The 24809-nt window shown below is 37.4% G+C and overlaps 1 protein-coding gene across 3 annotated transcripts in view; it reads left to right on the plus strand.

Moving 5' to 3' along the window:
- GABRA3 (gamma-aminobutyric acid type A receptor subunit alpha3) overlaps positions 1–23947 on the plus strand; it is a 386726-nt gene extending 362779 nt beyond the window's left edge. For 2 of the 3 annotated variants that reach the window (XM_078065248.1, XM_078065247.1), the window contains 2 exons: positions 481–692; positions 21686–23947. In XM_078065248.1, the coding sequence (XP_077921374.1) occupies positions 481–692; positions 21686–22021 (548 nt within the window). In that variant the 3' untranslated portion in view covers positions 22022–23947. The remainder of the gene's footprint in view (positions 1–480; positions 693–21685) is intronic. The other variant, XM_078065249.1, reaches the window with a different exon arrangement.
- The last annotated feature ends 862 nt before the right edge of the window (positions 23948–24809 follow it).

Genomic DNA, 24809 nt, shown 5'->3' on the forward strand with positions numbered 1-24809 from the left:
GTTCTTACCATGGAGTAGATTACCTGTTCTTCAGTGGAAATGTTTAAGCAGAGGCTAGAGGAGAACTTTTATTTTTTTTTTAAGATTTTATTTATTTATTTGACAAGATAGCAATAGAGGGAACACAAGCAGGGGGAGTGGGAGAGGGAGAAGGAGGCTTCCCACTGAGCAGGGATCCCAACAAGGGGCTCAATCCCAGGACTCTGGGATCATGACCTGAACCGAAGGCAGATGCTTAACAACTGAGCCACCCAGGCACCCCTAGAGAACTTTTAGAAGTGTTATACTGGAGATTTCTATTCCTGTGATAACTGGGATGGGGTAATTACTAGGTAGAACCATCCCATGTTGACATTCTCTGTGTTTACTTTAAAGGGACCATTTTGAGTGCTCCTCCTCATAAGTCAAATTTGGTGATCTCATCATATATGCTCTAAATGTCTTCCAGTGGCAACTGGTTCTCATCTTCTCTCTCCCCAGGTGTCACCACTGTTCTCACCATGACCACCTTGAGTATCAGTGCCAGAAACTCCTTACCTAAAGTGGCATACGCGACGGCCATGGATTGGTTCATAGCCGTCTGTTATGCCTTTGTATTTTCTGCGCTGATTGAATTTGCCACTGTTAACTACTTCACCAAGCGGAGTTGGGCTTGGGAAGGCAAGAAGGTGCCAGAGGCCCTGGAGATGAAGGTGAGATACAGCAAGGGTGGGGGCTGGGAAGCACTCCCTGAGAGAACTGTATTGGAACCAGGAGTGGGCAGCCTGCAGCCTGTGGGAACTGGCCAAGGCTGTGTGCTATTCACTGGGGTCATCAATCCAATTCTCAACTGGAGTGCTTCTTGGCAATGTGGAGTGTTTGCTGGGGGCAAAGAAAAGAGGTATCATGGAGGGTTGATGTCTTGTGATGAGAGACCGACCCTAAGTATGATACTGCTAGAATCAAGGGGAACACATTGTACTTATAAAGCCACCCAGAAAAGTGCACAGTCTCTAGGGCCAACTCTGCCCTTCACTTTTCAGTATATTCCCAATACATTCAAACTAAAGAGATCATTATTCCTTCTGTGTCTCTGCTTAATTTTTTATGCTCTACCTAGACTATTCTTTTCTTTTTTTTCCTGCCTGGTGAAGATCTACTCATTCTTCTTCTTTTTTTTTTTTCCCAACTCATTCTTCAAGGACACAGTTTAAATGCTATTTTCTCTATAGAACCTTTCCAAGAATCATCCAGATAGTTTTAGCTTTTCTTCTGGTAGGAGGAGGGTGATGCTACTATTAAAATCCTGCATTTGTATTAGAGTTGTTTATCTGCCTCCTCATCAGACTGAACATTTTGAGGGCAGGGGCTTGTCTGCATCATCTTTCTAACTAGCCAGTATTCTTGCACAGCACCTGATTCATAGTAAAAGCTGAATAATTGTTAGTTGGATTGGTGGAGAGATGGGAAGGAGGAAAAAAAGCCAATAAACCAACCAGAGTTGGTAGGAATAAAACATAAATGCTGTGAAATCAAGATTATTGTCCTTGGCTGCTTTAAAAGAGTTCAGATCTCTAGATCTAGATGAAGACTATCCAAAGATGCTAAAAAGAACTGGCAGATGTGGTCCCAGAACCATTCCAGTACTATGAAGAATCATGGAGAAGAGAAAAGATAATGAAGATTTTTCAAACTGGAGGAAAAGATTCTATATTTCATAGAATACAGACTGGTGAGTTGGCAAAATTTTAGAATAGATTTTCACTGTTTAGATAGAATTTATTAAGTCCTTGCTATAAATTATGAAGAAATAAGCATGTTTCTACTAACTATATCTACTCTATCGTAGGAAATTTTGGGGTGGTTTTATTATTATACTTAGTGTAGTTGTTACCTTTTTATTCTTAAAATATATTGATCCATCTAATACTTGATTTGTCATCTATGAACAAGGTCTATTGACCCATCACACACTACAAAACAAAATTTGTATACTTATCTTACCTCTCACCTTCTCTGTCCTTGTCACTTCCTAACTTTTGTTTTTTATAATGCTATTTCTGCATTGTCAAACTATTTCTGCACTGTCAAGGTTTATAGCATTTACATGCTTTTATGCAGTCATAATTCCTATAGTCGATTAGTCATATTTCTACATTTAAATGGATAAAAGGACTATTTTGAGAAGATAGCCCATTTTTCCATTCATTGCTTAGTTACCTCAAGGCTATCATCTAAAAGATTTTTTAAGGCTCATGGGAACCATATTTCCTACTATATTGCATGTATAAAATTATCTGTCAGTTGTTTATACTTGAATTGTAGTTGTGCTGTTGTATAATTCATGGGTCCCATTCTCTCTCTGATGTCCATGTAGACATTAACTGCTATACTCAATTCTATCACTGATTGTTTCTATGAAGAATTTTTTTAAAGATTTTATTTATTTATTTAAGAGAGAGAGAGAGCAAGCATGGGGGAGGGTCAGAGGGAGAGGGAGAAGCAGGCTCCCTGCTGAGCACGGAGCATGCATCAATACCAGAACCCTGAGATCATGACCAGAGCTGAAGCAAGATGCTTAACCAACTGAGCCACCCAGGCGCCCTTGTTATGAAGACTTGATTTTATGGCCTAGAAGCCCATACAAATGTATATTTTATTTACAAATTCAGTTACTTTACAAGGATATATCTTGATCTGTCTGTATGAATTTTTTCCTAGGACACCATGTGGGGTTTTTTCCAAGTTTTTATTTAAATTCCAGTTAATTAACTATAGTGTAATATTAGTTTCAGGTGTACAATTTAGTGATTCATCACTTACATACAATACCTAGTGCTCATCACAACAAGTGTCCTCCTTAATACCCATCACCCATCTAACCCACCTCCCTTCCCACTTCCCCTCCAATAACCATCAGTCTGTTCTCTATAGTTAAGAATCTGTTTTATGGTTTGCCTCTCTTCCCCACCCTGTGTTCATTTGTTTTGTTTCTTACATTCCACATATGAGTTAAATCATGGTATTTGTCTTTCTCTGACTGACTAATTTCACTTAGCATAATACTCTCCAGCTCCATCCACGTCATTGCAAATGTCAAGATTTTGTTCTTTTTATGGCTCAGTAATCCAGTATATATATCAAAACTTCTTTTTTTAAACTTATTTTATTTAAATTCAATTAGTTAACATATAGTGTATCGTTAGTTTCTAATGTAGAGTTCAGTTATTCATCTGTTGCATATAATACCCAGTGCTCATTATATCACGTGCCTTCCTTAATGCCCATCACCCACTTACCAGATCCCCCCACCCTCATCTCCTCCTGCAACCCTCACTTTGTTTCCTTTGTTCAGAGTCTCCTATGGTTTGTCTCCCTCTCTGATTTTGCCTTATTTTATTTTTCCCTCCCTTCCCCTATGATCCTCTGTTTGTTTCTTAAATTCCACACATGAGTGAAACCATATGATAATTGTCTTTCTCTATTGACTTATTTCACTTAGCATAATACTCTCCAGCTGCATCTACATCATTGCAAATGTCAAGATTTTGTTATTTTTATGGCTCAGTAATATTCCATTTTATATCTATACCACAACCTCTTTATCCATTCATAAGTTGATGGACATTTGGGTTCTTTCCATAATTTGGCTATTATGGACATTGCTGCTATAAACATTGGGGGTGCATATATGCCTTACAATCAGTACTTTTGTATCCTTTGCATAAATACCTAGTAGCGCAGTTGCTGGATCATAGGGTAGTTCTATTTTTAACTTTTTGGGGTACCTCCATGCTGGTTTCCACAGTGGCTGCACCAGTTTGCATTCCCACAAATAGTGTGAGAGGGCTTCCCTTTCTCCCCATCCTCCCCAACATCTGTTGTTTCCTGCTTTGTTAATTTTAGCTATTCTGACAGGAGTGAGGTGGTATCTCATTGTGGTTTTGATTGTATTTCCCTGATGATGAGTGATGCTGAGCATCTTTTCATGTGTCTGTTACCCATGTGGATGTCTTCTTTGGGAAAGTGTCTATTCATGTCTTCTGCCTATTTCTTTTTTTTTTTTTTAAAGATTTTATTTATTTATTTGACAGAGAGAGACACAGCGAGAGAGGGAACATAAGCAGGGGGAGTGGGGGAGGGAGAAGTAGGCTTCCCGCCGAGCAGGGAGCCCGATGCGGGACTCGATCCCAGGATCCTGGGATCATGACCTGAGCCGAAGGCAGACGCTTAACGACTGAGCCACCCAGGTGCCCTCTTCTGCCTATTTCTTAACTGGATTGTTTGTTTTGGGAGTGTTGGGTTTGATAAGTTCTTTATAGATTTTGGATACTAACCCTTTATCAGATATGTCATTTGCAAATATCTTCTCCCATTCCATAGGCTGCCTTTTAGTTGTGTTGATTGTTTCCTTCACTGTGCAGAAGCTATTTTGAAGTCCCAATAGTTCATTTTTGCTTTTGTTTCCCTTGCCTCGGGAGACATATTTAATAAGAAGTTGCTGTGGCCTAGGTCAAAGAGGTTGCTGCCTGTGTTCTCCTCTAGGAATTTGATGGTTTCCTGTCTCACATTTAGGTCTTTCATCCATTTTGAGTTTATTTTTATGTATGGTATAAGAAAGTGGTCCAGTTTCATTTTTTTTCTGCATGTTGTTGTCCAGTTTTCCCAACACCATTTGTTAAAGAGACTGTCCTTTTTCCGTTGGGTATTCTTTCCTGCTTTGTCAAAGATTAGTTGACCATATAGTTTGCAGGTTCATTTCTGGGTTTTCTATTCTGTTCCATTGATCAAAGTGTCTGTTTTTGTGCCAGTACCATACTATCTTGATGACTAAAGCTTTGTAGTATAGTTTGAAGTCTGAAATTGTGATGCCTCCAGCTTTGCTTTTCTTTTTCAATATTGCTTTGGCTATTTGGGTCTTTTGTTGTTCCATACAAATTTTAGGATTGTTTGTTCTAGCTCTGTGAAAAACGCTGATGGTATTTTGATAGGGATTGCTTTAAATGAGTAGATAGCTTTGGGTATTTTAACAATATTTGTTAAATACAAAATTTAGGATGGTTTGTTCTAGCGCTGTGATAAATACTGTTGGTATTTTGATAGGGATAGCACGAAATGTGTAGATGGCTTTGGATGGTATAGAACTTTTAACAATTTTGTTCTTCCAATCCATGAGCATGTAATGTTTTTCCATTTCTTTGTGTCATCTTCAATTTTTTTCATCAGTGTTTTATAGTTCTCAGAGTATAGATCTTTTACCTCTTTGGTTAGGTTTATTCCTAGGTATCTTATGGTTTTGGATACAATTGTAAATGAGATCAATTCCTTGATTTCTCTTCATCTTCATTGCTGCTTCATTATTGGTGTATGGAAGTGCAACAGATTTTATATATTGATTTTGTATCCTATATCTTTACTGAATTTGTGTATCAGTTCTAGTGATATTTTTGGCAGAGGCTTTGGGTTTTCTATATAGAGTATTATGCCATCTACAAGTAGTGAAAGTTTGATTTCTTCCTTGCTGATTTGGATGACTTTTGTTTCTTTTTGTTGTCTGAATGCTGAGGCTAGATGTCCAGTACTATGTTAAATAACAGTGGTGAGAGTGGACATCCTTGTCTTGTTCCTGACCATAGAGGAAAAGCTTTCAGTTTTTCCCCATTGAGGATGATGGTCACTGTGGATTTTTCATATGTGGCCTTAATAATGTTAAGGTATATTCCCTCTGTCTCTACTTTGTTCAGGGTTTTTATCATGAATTGATGTTGTACTTTGTCAAATGCTTTTTCTGCATCTATTGAAAGGAATATATGGTTCTTATCCTTTCTTTTATTAATGTGTTGTATCACGTTGATTGGTTTGCAATATTAAACCAGCCTTATAGCACCAGAATAAATCCCACTTGATCATGGTGAATGATCCTTTTAATATACTGTTGGATTCGATTTGCTAGTATCTTGTTGAGAATTTTTGCATTCATGTTCATCTGGGATATTTACCTGTAGTTCTCTTTTTTAGTAGAGTCTTTGTCTGGTTTTGGAATCAGGGTAATGTTGGCTTCATGGAATGAATTTGGAAGTTTTCCTTCCATTTCTATTTTTTTTGGAATATTTTGAGAAGAAACCTATAGATTCACAATTGTCTTTGTTTTAGGAAAGGTTTCCTAAAACATATCTGTTCTGTTCTCTTCCTAGAAGCACAAATTATACATATCATAGAGCTTTCTTTGTCTTCCATATCTATTATTTTTCTCCAATAATTTTTAACTGTTATTTTCCATTTCACTTTGCTTATTTTTCTCAAGCCTGTCTTCCATGTCTCTGACCATTTTTACCAGTGTCTATTCACCTTCATTTTTGTGGTAGTATTATTTTTCCTTATTTTAATTTTATAATCTTTGTTGACTTATTTTTTATGTGTTTTATGTTTGCTTTTTCATGTTGTTCCACAATTATTTATTGGTCATTTCCCCCTTTTTGCAACACATTTTGCATCAGTACTGTATTTGTTTGTTTTCAATTATTACTTGAAGTTGCATTAGGGGAATTCTTTACTAGCCCTGCTATGTGTGACAGTATCATTTTGGGGAGGGACTGAGAGAATGAGTAGGATAGTAGTGAGTAGTTGAGACTAATTAATTTGATCATCGTCTGTTATCTATAAAATTCTTAGGAGTACTCCTCCTTATAGCTTTGATTCTGCTTCTAACTACCAGGAAGTTTTCCTTGCTCATAGGAAAGTCCTCTATGTATGGTGCAGAGGTGTCTGTGTGCATTTGTATGTGTATGTATGTGTGTATAGTATTATATCCTTTAATTTTTCTAGTCTCCACCTCCTCTGCCACTATATGGTGGTCAAACAATATTTCAGCATGTTCTCAGTGCCAATCTGAAGACTGATTTTGTTTCAAAATGAGAGCCATTTGTTTCCTCACTCAGGTCATGCCACCCATCTTTTAGGACTCTGTTCTTGGCCTGAATTCCAGCATAAGAGGCATCCTCAGTGTCTTCTTCACCCTGATCCAATTTTTACTGCCTTTGGGAGTCCTTACTTTTTGGGATCAAGGTTAAAAATGCTTTCACATTTCATCAAAACTGGAGTTTGAGTTTCTCCCATTTTCCTTATAGTTTTTACTTGGTTCCAGAGAAGAGAAGGAAGCAAAGATGTCCTTACTCTGACATATTAAACTGAAAGGTCCCCAGAATATATTATTAAACAGATGCTTTAAGAGCAGTTAGCACTAATCACTGATATCCAGCCTGAATTCACTAAGAAGAAATTATGCCAAACTTACCTTAAAAAATTGTATTAAGTTTACTAGACTGGTAAACCAGGGAATATCATATACTTTATCAAGACATCTAACTACTTTTTTTTATTATGCCTTCATGAAGAAGAAACAGCAGTTGAAAAAATAGTACATTTAAGCTGATGTCACTGGTTGACTAATTGAAGTCAAATAGAATTGACTGATGAATGGATGTCAACCTGAATGGATGTCCCTGTGATAGTTCATAGGGGTTCATCTTTGATCCTTTCCTCTTAAATGTTGTCATCAATAATTCAAATTTGTAAGTTGGTATTAATGAATGTTGGTTGGAGAAGATTATCTCCTGAATTATGAATCAAAAAGAATTTCTGAAGTTTGAGAGAACAGGCTGAAACAAGAGATTAACATTAGCTGGATCAAACAAATTCTTATACATAGATACAAAAAAACCCACATTAGTTCTTGATAGGACAGCTTAATAATAATTGCCCATTATAAATAAGATGCTGGGATACAGGGGAAAAGCAAATTTAATGTAAGCCTTCCATCCGGTGTAACTTTCAAAAAGCCAAATTTGATTTGAGTTTGAGATAAGAATTACCTAGAACAAGTGAGATAATAAGCCCTTTTTATTCTATACTGGTTGAGCCATGTTTAAAGAATATTGTTCCAGTTTGGTTACCATAATGGGCATATCTCAAGGGAATGATGATTGCTAATTTCAGATATCTGAAAGGCTGTTATGTATGTCTTTTGAAAAATGTCATGGACTGTTTTTATGGCTAGGAAGAGGTGCAGGAATGGTTTGAAGGCAGAGAGAGAACTAGAATAGATTAGTAAGAGACTTTGGATGTCAAAAATGATGACCATTTCTCCAATTCCAAGGAGTGCTGAAAATGAAAAAAAAAAAAAAAAAAGGACAAAAAGAATCATCTAAAACTCTTCTGCAAAGATGGTGATATCAGTCTTTTTCTTTAGTCCCTCTCCATGGTCAATCCATTTAAATTATCTAAAAGAAAGCAATTTTGAGATTTGGAAAAAAAAAACCCTACAGAACACATAAAAATGGATCTTTACTAATGATGTAATGTATGGTGACTAACATAGCAAAATAAAATTTAAAAAAATCAAGAAAATATATATCACCAAAAAATGGATCTTTAATGTGAGGGTGCTATACTTTGTCTATACTGCTACAATGTGAAGGAACTAACAGTGAGAACCACTGACCCACAGAAAAAATGAAGTACATTGAAAATAAAAATATTGGTATCTAATTATAATTCAGTTTAGTTTTTTCCTCCTTTAGAGAAACATATTAAACCTTATTTGATTTATAAAGCTAGAATGGATTTAAAAATAATATAAATGATTTAAAAATTTATTTCTGATTTGTACTATGGTTAGAGATTAGATAAAATGTGATGGGAGAGATTATAAAGGAAAGGAAAAGAAGGAATAGGTAGAAACAAAACCTCATTTACAAATGAAGACAAATGACTACCTTATAATTGCATTCTGAAAAGTAGATGAATTGTGGGCTTCTGAGGATCAACTACATGTGTTTATCACTGCTTCCTCTGACAATCCCACTAAAATGAGAGTAAAGAAATAAAATAGGTTTAAATAAACACCAGGAGAACTGGAGAAGGGATTTCAGTCAGACAAGAGATTTTAATACTTTTTTTTTAGAAGAATGAATGTGGAAAGAGAGAATAAGAATAATCTATTAAGCTAGAGTAAGAGAGAACCCTAGAGAAACTCAGGGCTTGAGGTGCTTGGTATAGCAGAGAATAAAGCAACTAGGAAGATTGGTTAAAAGTCTGTGTACAGAGCCTGCCCAACATATAAAATGTCTGCAGCCAAATGTATACTTTCCAGAAGAATTGCAGAAGTTTTTAAAGAAGCTGAATTTCTCCAGAATAAAGACCATTACATACTGACATTTTGAAGTACCCCATAAAAAATTACCTGCTTCCAACTGATCTTAAATCATGGATAAGTCAACAAGCTCAGCTCAGGTACACTTAGCATACATGCATCTTTTATGTTGTCAAATAATATTGGCATATCAAGGATTATCAAAGTGAAGTTTGCAATGTGAAAGAGAAAAGCAAAGATTTTTTTGTAAAAACTCATCTTGGAGGAAACAGGGATAATTTAGGGATTAAAGAAAATTCTAACTTTTATATTTGTAAATATATCCATAAAGCAATAAGATGCTAATATAAAAGGAAATCAGAGAATAAGGAAGAGCTCTTGAAATTAAAAAGAAGTGCCAAAATAAAAATTTTAATAGAGAGATGGAAAATAACTGAGGAAAATCTCCTTACAAGTAGGGCAAAATAAAAAAAAAAAAGAAAAAGAGAGAATGTAAAAGAAAAGGCAAGAGACTTAAGGATGAATTCAGCAAGTAATCCAACTCAGAAGCTGCAGAGTGAGTGAACAGAGAAAAGGGAATGAAGGAAATTAACAAAGAACTAATACAAGACATTTTTACGAATGGAAATACATAAGCCTCCAGATTGAAAGTGACTTCATAGGCCCACATAAAGGCACATTATCATGAAATATCAGAAAACCAGAGATGAAGTGATAATCTAAAAAAATCTTGAAAGAAATGTGGGTTTTTTGCAAAGAAATGGTTACAGAATGGCATCAGACTTCTCAAGAATACTGGATGATGGAAGACAGAGGAGTAGTAAATCTCATAAATCTGAGGGACACATGCTTTTCAACCTAGAATCCTGTGCCTAGCCAAAGTATCAATTAAATGAAGAGGTACAGTAGCCATTTTCAGACATCTAAGATCTCAGAAATTTCCTATGCACTCCACCTTAGGAAGATACTGGAGGATATGTTCTATTAAAAAAAGAATAGAACGTAAAAGACAAAGACATTGGATCCAGAAAAGAAAGTATCCAACAGAGGAAATAAGTGAACAGAAGTCCTAAAATGAAAGCTATGCACCAAGCAAACCTGGAGAGGAACTAGTCTAGTTTGGGGCAGGAGGCTAGATGTATTTATATAGTCATTTATAATGATGTTACCACTGATTATTGATTGAACTAAAAATATTGTTATAATTGTATTGGAGGATGCAGGAAGGGTTACATTAATGAAGTAAATCATTATCAAAAAAGATTGGTTATGTGTGAAACTAATAGCATTATAAGCATATTATTTAGAAATATCACTTAAGAGAATTAAAAATAATTAAGACTTGCTGGACAAGGTGAGTACATTGAGGTAAGGGTTTTCTGGTTTTCATTATAAGCCTTTAAGTTTTTTAAAAAAAAAAAACTGTGCGTTACTTTGATTAAACTTTTTAAAATTAAAAATAAAAGCAAATAAAATGAAATAAGCCTCTACATTTAAAAAAAAAAAAAGATTATTCTTAGAACTGCTTTTAGGGGCACCTGGGTGGCTCAGTCAGTTAAGCATCCAACTCTTGGTTTTGGCTCCAGTCATGATCTCAGGGGTCATGATATTGAGCCTTGTGGGCTTGTGCTGGGCATGGAGCCTGCTTAAGATTGTTTCTCTCCCTCTGACCCTCCCCTAAATTTTTTTAAAAAAGAATTGCTTTTAAAATAGTCATAAATTCTTACCTAAATCTTGGAAATGCAGTAATTCTTAGCTTCTTTTTCTTATTATAAGAATATTTGAGGGATGCCTGAGTGGCTCAGCAGTTAAACATCTGCCTTTGGCTCAGATTGAGTCCTGCATCGGGCTCCTTGCTCAGCAGGGAGCATGCTTCTCCCTCTGCCTGCTACTCCCCCTGCTTGTATGCTCTCTTTCTCTTGCAAATAAATAAATAAAATCTTTTAAAAAAAGATTTTCCTTCTTAAAAGATATTTGAATGCTCTAGAATAATTTTTACATTAGAGAATATACTCAACTTCCATCCACATCTTGGAAAAATTTAGTTTATTATTATCAATGGCTTTTAAATCTGTGGGGCATTCCTGTAAATACAGCCACAAATTGAATCACCCCTTGGGGTGAATAAAATTCACTGTGGATTAAGTTGTATTCATAAACTGGTAGTTTTCCTACCCTGTTCTATGGTAGACATAAATGCCCTGACAACAATAGTATTCTATCATTGATGAATCGATTGAAACAAAAACAGCAATCATTTTTGGAATATATGTGGGATGCAGAGCTAAACATAGCATGGCCCTAGTACTCAGAAGCTGATTCTCTAAAAAGGAAAGTAAGGTATATATGCATATACGTACACAGCCCTGATACAGGACCAAGTGCTGACGGTCATAGGAGAGAAGAAAACAAAATACTCTCTCTCCATTTTTTTCTGTTTACCTTAAATTGGCTGTTTCTTGAGGAAACTACTTCCTCAGCTGACAGTTCAAGTGGAAGCCACCCTTCCATTCCTTCCTTGCTGCTTCCAGATCATTACCTACTCCTTTACTTCATGCAAACTGCTTTGTGCTTTAATGCTCACCTCATGTGGCTATCTCACTCTATTTTTCTTTATCATCTTTCCAATATTATTGTCTCCTCTGTGCTCATTTTATATATAGGATTTTCATAACTAGTTTACATTTATTTGCAACCATTCCAAGCTCAGTCATTGTTTTTCACTTGGATGACACATCTGACATCATAAACTAGAATTGAGCCTGTGGCCAGTTCTATCAAATAAGCTCTGCATTATCCCACTTGCCAAGCACTGTTACTGTTTCCACCAGTAGGTGAGGGCTTTGGAAATGAATCAGTCTGATTGCCTATATGCTTGTTCTAATGTTTTGTTTTTCCAGGAAGACCATAAAAGTTAAGTCAGCCAATGATATTAGTATGTTTGGAATGGCCACCAGATATCAAAGCCTCATGATAAACTTCACTGTAGACATGTGAGGTCATATGCTCTAGAGGGCTTACCTCTGTGTCACCCCTGGTCAGTGTCCTAATTGTAGTTTCTTGTGTGATTATTTATCCTCCCCTCACTTCTTTTTTTTTTTTTTTTTTTTAAGATTTATTTGTTTGAGAGAGAGAGTGAGAGTGAGTGAGCATGAGTGGGGGAAGGGGCAGAGGGAGAGAATATCCAAGCAGACTCACACTGAGTGCGGAGCCCGATGCGGGGCTCTATCTCAAGAGTCATGAGATCAGGATCTGAGCTAAAATGAGGAGTTAGATGCTTAACCAACTGCACCACCCAGGCACCCATAATCCTCCCTTCACTTTTTATCTTTGTACTGTACTGTGCTTTTTTCTAGACTTTATCCTCCCATCCATTTTAAGCTTTCCCTCACTTCTCTCAGGAATTCCTGTTCACTGGAAAATAAACCATTTTGTATTACCAGCTTTTTTTTTTTTTTACTGAAAATACTTATTTCTTACTCCAATAACTCCTGTCTTAACTGACACCCATTTCTCAATTGAGACTTCCCTTCTGCTACCTTTTTGCTTGGCAGAAGCTGTTATTCTCACCCCATTTTCTAGAAATGTATTTCACATCTTCCTAACCCCAGTATTGCTTTCAGACCATTAATCTTCCACTCTTTTATACTAAAGATGTTTCTTCTAAAGCTTCAGATGTTCACTCAGATTATCATGTATCAGGATTTCCTGTTGTTCCCTTTTTTCCTTGATATTTTCCTTTGCATGCAAGTCTCCATATGTGTTCCTAGCCTCAATGGATTGGCCTCTTAATTTTATTCCTCCACTAACCATTTGTTCTATACGCAATAGTCAGAATGTTCATTTAAAATTGTAAATTAGAAAAATTTTGCTCAAAATACTTTAATGGCTTCCCAACATACTTAGATCAAAATCCATAATCCTTACCATGACTTTCAAAGCTTTATAGGATCTGGTCCCCAGATCTATGATGCTACCTTTTACTATTCTTCTTCTTAAAAAATTTTTTTTATTTAAATTCAATTAGCCAAGGTAATGGCTTTTAAATCTATGGGGCATTCCTGTAAATACAGCCACAAATTGAGTCACCCCTTGGGGTGAATAAAATTCACTGTGGATTAAGTTGTACTCATAAACTGGTAGTTTTCCTACCCTGTTCTATGGTAGACATAAATGCCCTGACAACAATAGTATTATTACTATACAACATCATTGGTTTTTGATATAATGTTCAATGATTCATTAGTTGAGTATATCACCCAGTGCTCATCATATCACAATGCCCTCTTTAATGCCCATCACCCAATTACCCCATCCCAATCTTCTTTTTTTTAATTTTTTATCATTCACTCCACTTAGGTCACATTGGCCTCCTTTATGAACTTTGTACATGTCACACACCTTCCAATGGCAAGTGCTTTGTCACTACTGTCCTTTCTCTCTGAAAGTTTTGTTTTCAGATCTTTTCATGACTTGCTTCCTCATTTTATTCAGATCTCTGCTTACCTGCTTGGATTTTCTCTGACTAGCATATATCATACTTCTCTACCCCGACCTGATTTCAAATACTATCTATGTTTTGGTGGGTAGAAAGGTACACAGTGAGTTAAAGTAAATTTCATATAATGGTTTTTGCATCCTTCATGGAGAAGGTAAAAGGAATTGTCAAGATTTAAAATAGACTTTATAAGAAATAGAAAACAATTGATTATGAACACATAGGAAGATTGCAGGCACAAATTGAAGGACTAGAATAATTCAAGAATATAAGCTTATAAATGCCACCAATCCATCAATGGCTATGGAAATTTTTTTCAGAAACAAGTAGAAGGGTTGGATTGGAGTGACTGAGGAAGTTGATGATGCCGGGGAATGAGTGCAGTAATATACCACCTGGCCAGGTCTGGTTAAGAAAGCAAAGAAAACAGAATGATGGATTTTGAGAAATTGCAGAGTTATTCATTCATTTGTTAAGTATTTCCTGTGTGTCTGCTACATGGTAGGTTGTGTGTCAGGTGCTGGGTGTACAGCAGTGAACAGCAAAACATGGCCCCTTCCCTCAAGGAGGTCAAATTGAAACTACCCATTAAACAAGTAATCCCCATTCTCCCCTCCACCCTCCCCCTAGCAACCATTCTACTTTCTGTCTCTATGAATCTGAATACTCTAACTACCTTATTTAAGTGGAATCATATAAAAATTGTCATTTGTGACTGGCTTATGTCACTTAGCAAAATGTCCTCAACATTCATTCATGTCCTAGCATGTATCAGAATATCCTTCATTTTTAAGGCTGAATAATATTCTATTGTGTGGTTAGACCACATTTTGCTTATCCATCCTTTTCTCTATAGACACTTCAGTTGCATTTGCTTTTTGCTCTTGGGAGTTATGCTGCTATGAACATGGGTGTACAAATTTTTTTTGAAGCCTTGCTTTCAATTTTGGGGAATATATACCCAGAACTAGAATTGCTGGGTCACACTTTAATTCTATTTTTAATTTTTTGAGGAGCCAATGTACCATTTTCTGTAGTGGCTATACCATTTTACATTCCCAACAGTGCACAAGGACTCCATTTTTTCCACATCATTGCCAACACTTGTTATTTTCTGTTTTATTGTGGTTGTTGTTGATAGTAGACATCCTAATGGCTCTGAGGTGGTAGGTATCTCATTGTGGTTTTCTTTTTTTTTTTTTTTAAGATTTTATTTATTTATTTGAGAGAGGGGGAAAGAGAGAGCACGAGTGGAGGGGGCAGAAAGAAAGGGAGAAATAGACTCCCTGCTGAGCAGTGAGCCCGATGTGATGTGGGGTTGGATCCCAGGACCTTGAGATCATGACCTAAACTGAAGTCAGATGCTTTACCGATTGAGCCACTCAGGAGCCCCTCTCATTGTGGTTTTCATTTCCATTTCCCTAATGACTAGTGTTTGTTAAGCATCTTTTCAAATGCTTGTTGGCCATTTGTGTATTTTTTTTTTTAATTTTATTATGTTATGTTAGTCACCATACAATACATCATTAGTTTTTGATGGCCGTTTGTATATCTTTAGAGAAATGTTTATTCAAGTCCTTTGCCAGTTTAAAAATTGGGTTGATTAGGTTTTTTCCAATTTGTTTTTAGGACTTTTTTTTTTTTTTTGCCTTTTTTATTGAAGTATAATTGACAATTTCTTATTAGTTTCAATATCTTACATACTATCTTAATAGTACAATCTTATTAGTTTCATGTGTATACCATGATTTATTTTATACATTATGAAAGGATCCCCATAAGTATAGGTACTGTCACCAAAGTTATTATAATATTATTGACTGTACTCCCTATGCCGTACATTACATCTCCATGATTTATAACTGGAAGTTGGTACCTCTTAATCCTTTTCACCTATTTTACCTGTTCCCCCAATCCTTCCCCTCTCCAGTAACCAAGTTTCCTATATCTAGAGTTCATTTCTGTTTTGTTTTCTTAGATTCCACATATAAGTGAAATCATATGGTGTTTGTTTTTCTCTGAGTTATTTTAGCATAATACCTTCTAGGTCCATCCATGTTGTGGCAAATGACAAGATTTAATTATTATGGGTGAGTAATGTTCCATTGTATATATATGCTATATCTCCTTTATCCATTCATCTATTGATGGACACTTAGGTTGCTTCCATATCTTAGCCATTGTAAATAATGTTGCAATAAACATAGGGTCTATGTATCCCTTCTAGTTAGTGTTTTCATTTTCTTTAGGTAAATACCCAGTAGTGGAATTACTGGATCATATGATATTTCTGAATTTTTGAGGAACCTTCATATTGTTTTCCATAGTACCTGAATCCATTTACATTCCTACCAACAGTATATGCAGGTTCCCTTTTCTCCACATCCTCACCAACACTTTTTTTTTGTCTTTTTGATAATAGCCATTCTGACCAATGTGAGGTGAATATCTCATTGTAGTTTTGATTTGCATTTTCCTGATGATTAGTGATGTTGAGCATCTTTTCATATGTCTATCGACCATCTGTATGTTTTCAAGTCCTCTGCCGATTTTTTAATCAGGTTGATTATTTTTATATTAAGTTGCATAACTTCCTTATATATGTTGGATGTATGATTTGCAAATATCTACTCCAATTTAGTATGTAGTCTTTTCATTTTGTTGATGGTCTCCTTTCCTGTGCAGAAGCTTTTTAGTTTGATATAATCCCATTTCTTTATTTTAGCTTTTGTTGCCATTTCCTAAGGAGATTTGTTTTAAAAAATATCCCTAAGACTGATGACAAATAGCTTACTGCCTATGTTTTCTTCTAGAAGTTTTATGTTTTCAGGTCTTCCACTCAGGCCTTTAATGCATTTTGAGTTTATTTTTGTATATGGTATAAGATAGTGGTCCAGTTTTGTTCTTTTGCATGTAGCTGTTCAGTTTTCCTAGCGCCATTTATTGAAGAAACTGCCTTTCCCCCATTTGATCTTTTTACCTCCTTTGGTCATAGATTAATTGGCTATTTATTCATAGGTTTATTTCTGGATCCCCTTTTCTATTCATGTATATATCTATTTTCATGCCAGTACCATACCATTTTGATTACTATAGCTTTGTAGTATGGTTTGAAATCAGTGAGCATAATACCTCCAGCTTTGTTCCACTTTCTCAAGATTTTTTAGCTATTTGGGGTATTTTGGTGGTTTTATACAAATTTTATAATTTTTTCTAGTTCTGTGAAAAACACCATTGGTATTTTGACTGGGATTGCACTGAATCCATAGATTGCTTTGGGTAGTATGGGCATTTTTTAAAATGTTAATTCTCCAAATCCATGAGACAGTATAATTTTCCATTTGTGTTGTCTTCAATTTCTTTCATCAATGTCATAAATCCCCCTTGGTTAAATTTATTCCTGGGTATTTTATTATTTTTTATGCAACTGTAAATGAAATTTTCCTTTTTTTTTGCATTTTTAAAAATTTTTATTTAAATTCTATTTAATCAACATATACTATTAGTTTCAGAGGTACAATTTAGTGATTGTTTGCATACAACACCCAATGCTCATTACATCAAGTGCCCATCACCCAATTACCCCTTTCCCCCACACCCCTCCCCTCCAGCAACCCTGTTTGTTTCCTATAGTTAAGGGTCTCTTGTGGTTTGTCTCCCTCTCTGTTTTCATCTTATTTTATTTTTCCTTCCTTTCCCCTATGTTCATCTGTTTTGTTTCTTAAATTACACATAAGAGTTTCTTAAATTCCACATAAGAGTGAAATCATATGGGGTTTTCTTAATTTGTCTTTCTGTTAGCTCATTATTAGTGTATAGAAATGCAAGTGATTTCTGTATGTTAATTTTGTATCCTGCAACCTTATTGAATGTATTAGTTCTAGTAGTTTTTCAGTGGAGTCTTTAGGGTTTTCTATATATAGTATCATGTCATCTGCAAATAATGACAGTTTTTTCTAATTGGGATGACTTTTATTTCTTTTATGCTGTGGCTAGGACCTGTAATACTATATTGAATAAAATATGGTGAGAGTGGACATCCTTGTCTTGATCTTAGAGAAAAAGTTTTCAGCTTTTCACCTTTGGGTATGTTAGCTGTGGACTTGTCATATATGATTTTTATTATGTTGAGGTACACTTCTATCCTCACTTTGTTTAGAGTTTTTATCATAAATGGATGTCGAATTTTGTCAAATGCTTTTTTCTGCATCTATTGAGATGACCATATGATTTTTATCCTTTTTTTTTTGTTATTGTGGTGTATCACATTCATTAATTTGCAGATTTTGAACCATCTTTGCATCACTGGAATAAATCCCACTTGATCATGCTATATAATCCTTTTAATTAATGTACTGTTGGATTTGATTTGCTAATATTTTTTTTTTTTTTTTTTTTTTTTTTTTTTAAAGATTTTATTTATTTATTTGAGAGAGAGAGAGAGCGCAAGAGGGGGTAGGGTTAGAGGGAGAAGCAGACTCCCCGCCGAGCAGGGAGCCCGATGTGGGACTCGATCCCGGGACTCCGGGATCATGACCTGAGCCGAAGGCAGTCGCTTAACCAACTGAGCCACCCAGGCGCCCTGATTTGCTAATATTTTGTTGAGGGTTTTGGCATGTATGTTCATCAGGGATCTTGGGCTGTAATATGTGTGTGTGTGTGTGTGTGTGGTGTCTGGTTGTGATACCAAGGTAATGCTGGCCTCATAAAATGAGTTTGGAAGTGTTCTCTCTTCTTCAACTTTTAAAACTAATTTGAGAAAGATAGGTTTAACTCTTCTTTAAATGTATGGTAGAATTTACCCATGAAGCCATCTGGTCCTGGACTTTTTTTGTCACTTCTCTGATTTGTCTTTGATTCTCTCGTAGCATATATGTCATTACTTTGCTCCACTTATGAAAACTGGGGTTCAGGAAAGTTGAATGTCTGTTATGGGGTGGTTTCAGAAGCACTGGGCCATATCTGCATATACTCTGAGGTCCTGGCTGAGTATCTACATTCAGGGCTCCAACTAACCCTGTAATTAGCACTTCTAGAACAATAGACAGGAATGCCATCTGAGGAAAACCCTTGAGTTGGACATGCATTGGTCCATACAATTTTTCATTGCTTCATCCCAAAATCCATATGAGGTGGCTTTCTAGAAGGAAAGGTGTCCTGGGAGTCATACTGCTTGGGGGAATTTGGAGGAGTCAATTTCAGTTTGGGGGTGTGGGAACAACTCACAGCTGAACTACAGAGATAGATAGAGTCTCTGTATAGGAGAGGTCAAGACTAAGGAGGAACAAACTGGAAATCAGATTGAGAAGCTTCAATGGGAGGAGGGTCATCTTTTTATTCACTAAATATCTATGACATGCCTAAGTCAGGCACTTGACTAGGAAGGAAGGAATAGAATCACAACTTGGTCAAAACTAAGTCTAGTTTGTGTCTATCAAATTCCAGAGCATAGGGAAATATTGAAAACTAGAAACAGAAATGGATAAATATTAACCATTAATCTCTACCTCCTGTTTCTGTCTTCTTGACAGTACAGCTTTTGCTTTGATTTCCTTCTTTAACAATTTAGGTAAAAATTAAAATGGTTGACTAAAATGTGCCATGTTGGAAAGGGCAAGGGAAATTAAAAGGTAATTTTCCTTTATTGCTTTAAAAATCTGAGATTAAATCAACTGCTGCTTCTCCTCACCTATAGAACAAAAAAGACTTATGAAGCTAAAGAAAGTGCTGTTTGGAATGATTGTTTCAGAGACTTGGTCATAACCAGCTTAAATGATGACTAAATGAAATAACGTGAAAGCTTCTAGCAAAGTCAAGGTAGTGGGGTTCTTTTCTTTCCTTTCTCCTTTTTTCTTTGTCTATCTACAAAAAGAAAGAAAAAAAGAGATTACTAAGCAAATTAATAAGTGAGCAGGCAAACAAGTAAAGTGCTATTTAACAGTAGGCCTTTATTCACACAATGAAGTTGCTAATTATAAATGAGTCCCATGTAGTATTTAAGGCATTTACAAGGCTCTTAGAAGCCTTAGAGCTCTGTCCCCCTTCCATGTGTAGCAATGTGGCTGCAATTCTTAAAGAGAAAGAACAGTATTGCTTTATAAAAGACCTATTAGTGAGATGGTTCATGTACTTAAACCAACACTCATTTATCCCACACCCCCTCTCTGATTGAAAACTCTGAAGTCAGCATGGGCAGGCAGAGCATGAGGGCATGGCATACAAGGCCTTTGCCAAGTACACTGTGATCCAGCTACAGCAGACTTCTTATCATCCCCTCAAACAAGCAGTGCCCTTAGCCTGTGCTGCATCTTCAACTGATGAGCTCCTGCTTATCTTCTGTGACCCAGGTCACAAACTTCATTGCCTTCTCTGAGCTACCTTTTCCAACATCTATAGGTACTTTGTCCCTTGTTTTACTGAATTCTCATCATATATGTTATAATTTGCTCATATCTGTTAGAACTCTGATCATATTATATAGCACTAATGTGTTCCTACAGCTCTCTCTCCCACTGGACTGTAAACTCCTAGAAAACAGGGATTGAAATGGATTCATCTTTTAACCTTCCCACCTATCCCTAAATACCTAGCATAGTTTTGACCCAGTAGATATTCAGTAAATATTTGGCAAAGTTATACTTGAATCAGGAAGGTAAATGGCAGTATGGTCTAAAGGGGGAAAAGATCAAAATGGTAGGGACTCTGATGTAAAGAAGAAAATAAAGAGATTAGGAGAAAGGGGTCAGTAAGAGAAGGTGGGAGTAGAGAAACCCTGGAAGGAAACAAGTAAGAAGCAGAGGAATAAAGTAAAATTACAGATGCTGGGAAGCAAAATAACACTGAGAAAGGGAACAAATGAGGTGTGAGAAATTAGGGCAATGCAAGTAGTTATCACTCTTCCTCAAATACTCTTGGGCATTTCTGAAGCTCATCTACCCCCAACTTTTCCCTAGAAACAAAAAGGGATGGAAAGAAGAAAAGGCCAGAGTGCAGAGGGAGGCAGCACTCACTATAGACTATGAGCTCAGCCACTCTCTTCTGATCTAGACCTGAGCTTTCTTTCCTCTTTTCTTCATGGAGGGTCCATGTGTATACAAATCATATATGTGGGAACAAATAGGCACATGTGTGCATGTTTGTTTCTCATTGAGTTTTTTTTATTCTGAAAAAAAATTTTACAAAAGGCAGTGTCATAACAAAGGCAGAAACAGCCAGGGGCTTGCTGTGTCAGAGGGAAATATTTGCATAGCTCCCTGGAGAGGCCTTGGCTCCTGCCTGCATCCATGTATGAGTGGAAAACCCTGGTGTGCCCCCTAGTTTGCTGAACACATTTACAGTGCATGAAGGGTGAAATACTGTTGTAATGATGCATGTAAACATGCCATAGTATTTATTGTGTCTTTAAGATGAAATGACTTTCAGACTCACATAGCTCTCTTCCTCACAGGGGATGTGCCACTTGATGGTTGAAGCCTTTTGGAGTTATTTCTCGGGTAACCAAAAAGTGCCTCGCACCTATAGAAAGCAACACAGTACAGCCCTGGATAAAAGTCAGGAGCCCAGGTGGCTAGTGTGGGCTCTGCTACTCAGTCTGAGGCTGAGTTTTATCATCTGTCAAATGGGAGTAATCTCACCTACCTACTTGATAGGGTTACTGTGAGGATCAAATCACATGACTATATAAGACCCTACATGTGACCAACATTTCACAGTTTTCCAGTGATTCTTACCACCATTCTTTCATCTGATCCTCCCAACAACCCTGCCAAATATTTTGATTTTCATTTTACAGATGAAGAGACTAAAACACAAAGAGAATGACTTGGCCAAAGCCACATAGCTAGTAAACCAGGATGATGCAAGTTTTCTGTTTTCAAGCTCGTCTTCAATTATCCTTAGACACAAACCTGGCTACTCAGTGCTATTGGCTTCCTGGCCCCTGTTTCTTAACTTCCCTCATGGCTCCTCCTCCCTACAGCCTCTGAAGGTGCTCTGTATAATGAATTAATTAGCTTTTGTTTTGTCCCCCCTTCTCCCCTACTTTTTCTGGCTCCTAGAAGAAAACACCAGCAGCCCCAACAAAGAAAGCCAGCACCACCTTCAACATCGTGGGGACCACCTATCCCATCAATCTGGCAAAGGACACTGAGTTCTCCACCATCTCCAAGGGCGCTGCTCCCAGTGCCTCCTCAACCCCAACAATTATTGCTTCGCCCAAGACCAACTACGTGCAGGACATCCCGACTGAGACCAAGACCTACAACAGTGTCAGCAAGGTTGACAAAATTTCCCGCATCATCTTTCCTGTGCTTTTTGCCATTTTTAATCTGGTCTACTGGGCCACCTATGTCAACCGGGAGTCAGCTATCAAGGGCATGATCCGCAAACACTAGATAGTGGGGATGCAGCAACCAGAGCACTGTATACCCTAGGAAGCATCCAGGCACCCAAACCCCAGGGCTCCCCTTTCTGTATTTCAGGATTCTTCTTTTTAACTCTCTACCAAGCTGTGACTCTCAATTCATACTTATGAATCTCAATGAAAAAAATAACAGAAAAATTACTTGTCCCTCTGACATTGCTGAGTGTATCCTCATCAGAGCCAAACACTGCCATTTGTTCAGTTGCTCATCTTAGTCTGTCAGTCTCCCCCAGCTGAGGGCACTGCATGTATTTTATTGCACTCTGCCCACTGCAAAAAGAACAGGAGACTCAACTACTTGTAGTGGGAAACTTGGCTATTTGAGTGGTCCAGACCAAGGAGGATTCTTGACTGATCCAGATCAGATGATTCTGACTCATTCACGAGCCAGGCTATCCCATGTGGTCCTGGCCTGCTATTTCCTTTACCTACAGCTGGGCCCACTATGCAAAAGTACTGCTAGCAAAGGCAGGAGCCAGTGCTAACCTCTAAACCTGGCCCCAGCCTCTTTATTGGCTTGGAGGTTAGTGGGGACTGTTGAAGCTCACTAATGTCAATGATATATGGCCAAAACAGAACCAACTAGGCCAGCCTGGCCCCAAGATGGCTGATGCTCTGCCATGTTCAGCCGCTCAGGAAAATAGTATCTTCTTTGGTATATCTCTCCTTCAGAAAAGCCCTTTGACCCTCCCTTGTCAGCTGGACACTGCTTAGTTTGGACTCATTACTGTCTGCAAATTCTTCAGGAAAAGGATCAAGTATTTTTGTAATTTATATTAAAAAGGGACAAACAGAAACAAAAAGATCTAAATCAAATGCCTACACAATATTTTTTTAAAAATTAGGTAGGAAAGTCACCTCCCTGCCAAGGCAACTAGTCAAATACTGGATGAGGCAAGAGATTTGGGCTGGGTGGTAAAAGCTTAAAGTCTGACTCTAAAGAGAGGGCCACTGGCAGGTGAAAGTCCAGTTATTCCTTCCATGCCCTCCACACTCTAAATGCTAGCCCAGGCCTAAGAACTGTGCTCTCACTATGTCAGGGAACTATGGTCCTCTATTGATGCCAATTCTTAGAGGGGTGAATTGGAGTCTAGTTGATTTTTGAGTCGAGTGAATCATTATTACCAGTTTGTTAATATATTACTAGGGGCCATTTGATCTCATTTGTTCTTAATGTATTATGATTGTAAAATTTTTATAAGATAGAAAAACTGAGTCTCAGATGTTTAAATGACTTGCCTAGACACCTTATAAGTGTCTGTAATAGAGAACTATCATGGGTCCCTTTCCAAAGACCAAAATGAAGACAGGACTGAGAAGCCAGGTCCACTTGACCTCTAAATCAGCACAATCTCAACAGTCCTGCTGACTCCTGCATGCAGTTTGGTTGGACACCAAAAAGATTTGTAGAAAGACGTCACAATGTGTCACCCAAGGAGACCACTTCTAATAGTCATGGCTCAATGGAATGATATTAAGATGGCAGTCCCAGCCACTAGTCCAGATTATCCCAGAAGCCTAAGTAAAGCCACAGATGGCACCAAAATCAGACTCTCCCTGCCCACTCCCTAAACAAAGCTCCTAAGGGGTTTATCATTAGCCACTGGTTGCCTTTGCACCCATCCATCCCCTCCATCCCCTGCTTCTCTGCCATTGCTGGGATAATGCATGCCAGTCCCATTATTTCTGAGTATGTCTGTAGGCAATTTCATGACTAGAAGAGTGTAGTGTTGTGGGTATGTGGGTTTGGGGGGTGGTGGGGTGGGTGGGGCTGTTAATGATCGTCTAAAGGAGTTTAGAATGAAAGCCTGACCTTTGCCTTTCTGTAGAAATTGTGTTTCCAAATGCTTTGGTGCAATGTTTAGCGGCTGTTTATTAAACTTCTGAATTGTACTCAGACTGGAGAACTTTTTTTTTTAATTTAGATTATTTATTTGGGAAAGAGTGTGCATGAGCAGTGGGAGGGACCGAGGGAGAGGGAAAGAATCTCAAGCAGACTCCTGCAGAGTGCAGAACCTGTTGTGGGATGTAGGGCTTGATCCCATGACCCTGAGATCATGACCTGAGCCAAAAGAGTTGGATGCTCAACTGACAGCCACCAAGACACTCCAAGAGACTTTTTTTGATTACTCATCTTTCACCCCCACTCTCAAGTCACCCTTGCTTTCTCCTTCTTAACACTATTGAAATAAGCTGGGAAAAGAGTATCCCCTGAGCAAGATACCTATTACAGTTGATCCAAAATGGAACCCATGTGAAAACATAGCTTTGATTGACTCAAGGGTCTCATTACCTAATAAGACAGAGACGGAAACACCTGCATTGTTTCCTCTGCTAAATTCGCCCACTTCCAGGAAATAGGGAAAGTTATTCTCATTGCAATTCTAAAGGCTTTCTCTTTCCCATTGATTACCATTTTTCTTAGGCAATAGTTCCCTTAGGTAATAGTTATTAGGCAGAGTGGATGTCTGATTGGTTGATGATCCATGTGTTGGGAAATGGATGATGACCCTTATTTCTTTTTTTTTTTTTTCAAAGATTTTATTTATTTGACAGAGAGAGAGATAGCGAGAGCAGGAACACAAGCAGGGGGAGTGGGAGAGGGAGAAGCAGGCTTCCCGCCGAGCAGGGAGCCCGATGTGGGACTCGATCCCGGAACCCCGGGATCATGACCTGAGCTGAAGGCAGACGCTTAATGACTGAGCCACCCAGGCACCCGACCCTTATTTCTTAGAGTTAGGAAAAATCTGGGAAATAAT

The sequence above is a fragment of the Halichoerus grypus genome, chromosome X (genome assembly GCF_964656455.1).
Source record: "Halichoerus grypus chromosome X, mHalGry1.hap1.1, whole genome shotgun sequence".
Taxonomy (NCBI): domain Eukaryota; kingdom Metazoa; phylum Chordata; class Mammalia; order Carnivora; family Phocidae; genus Halichoerus; species Halichoerus grypus.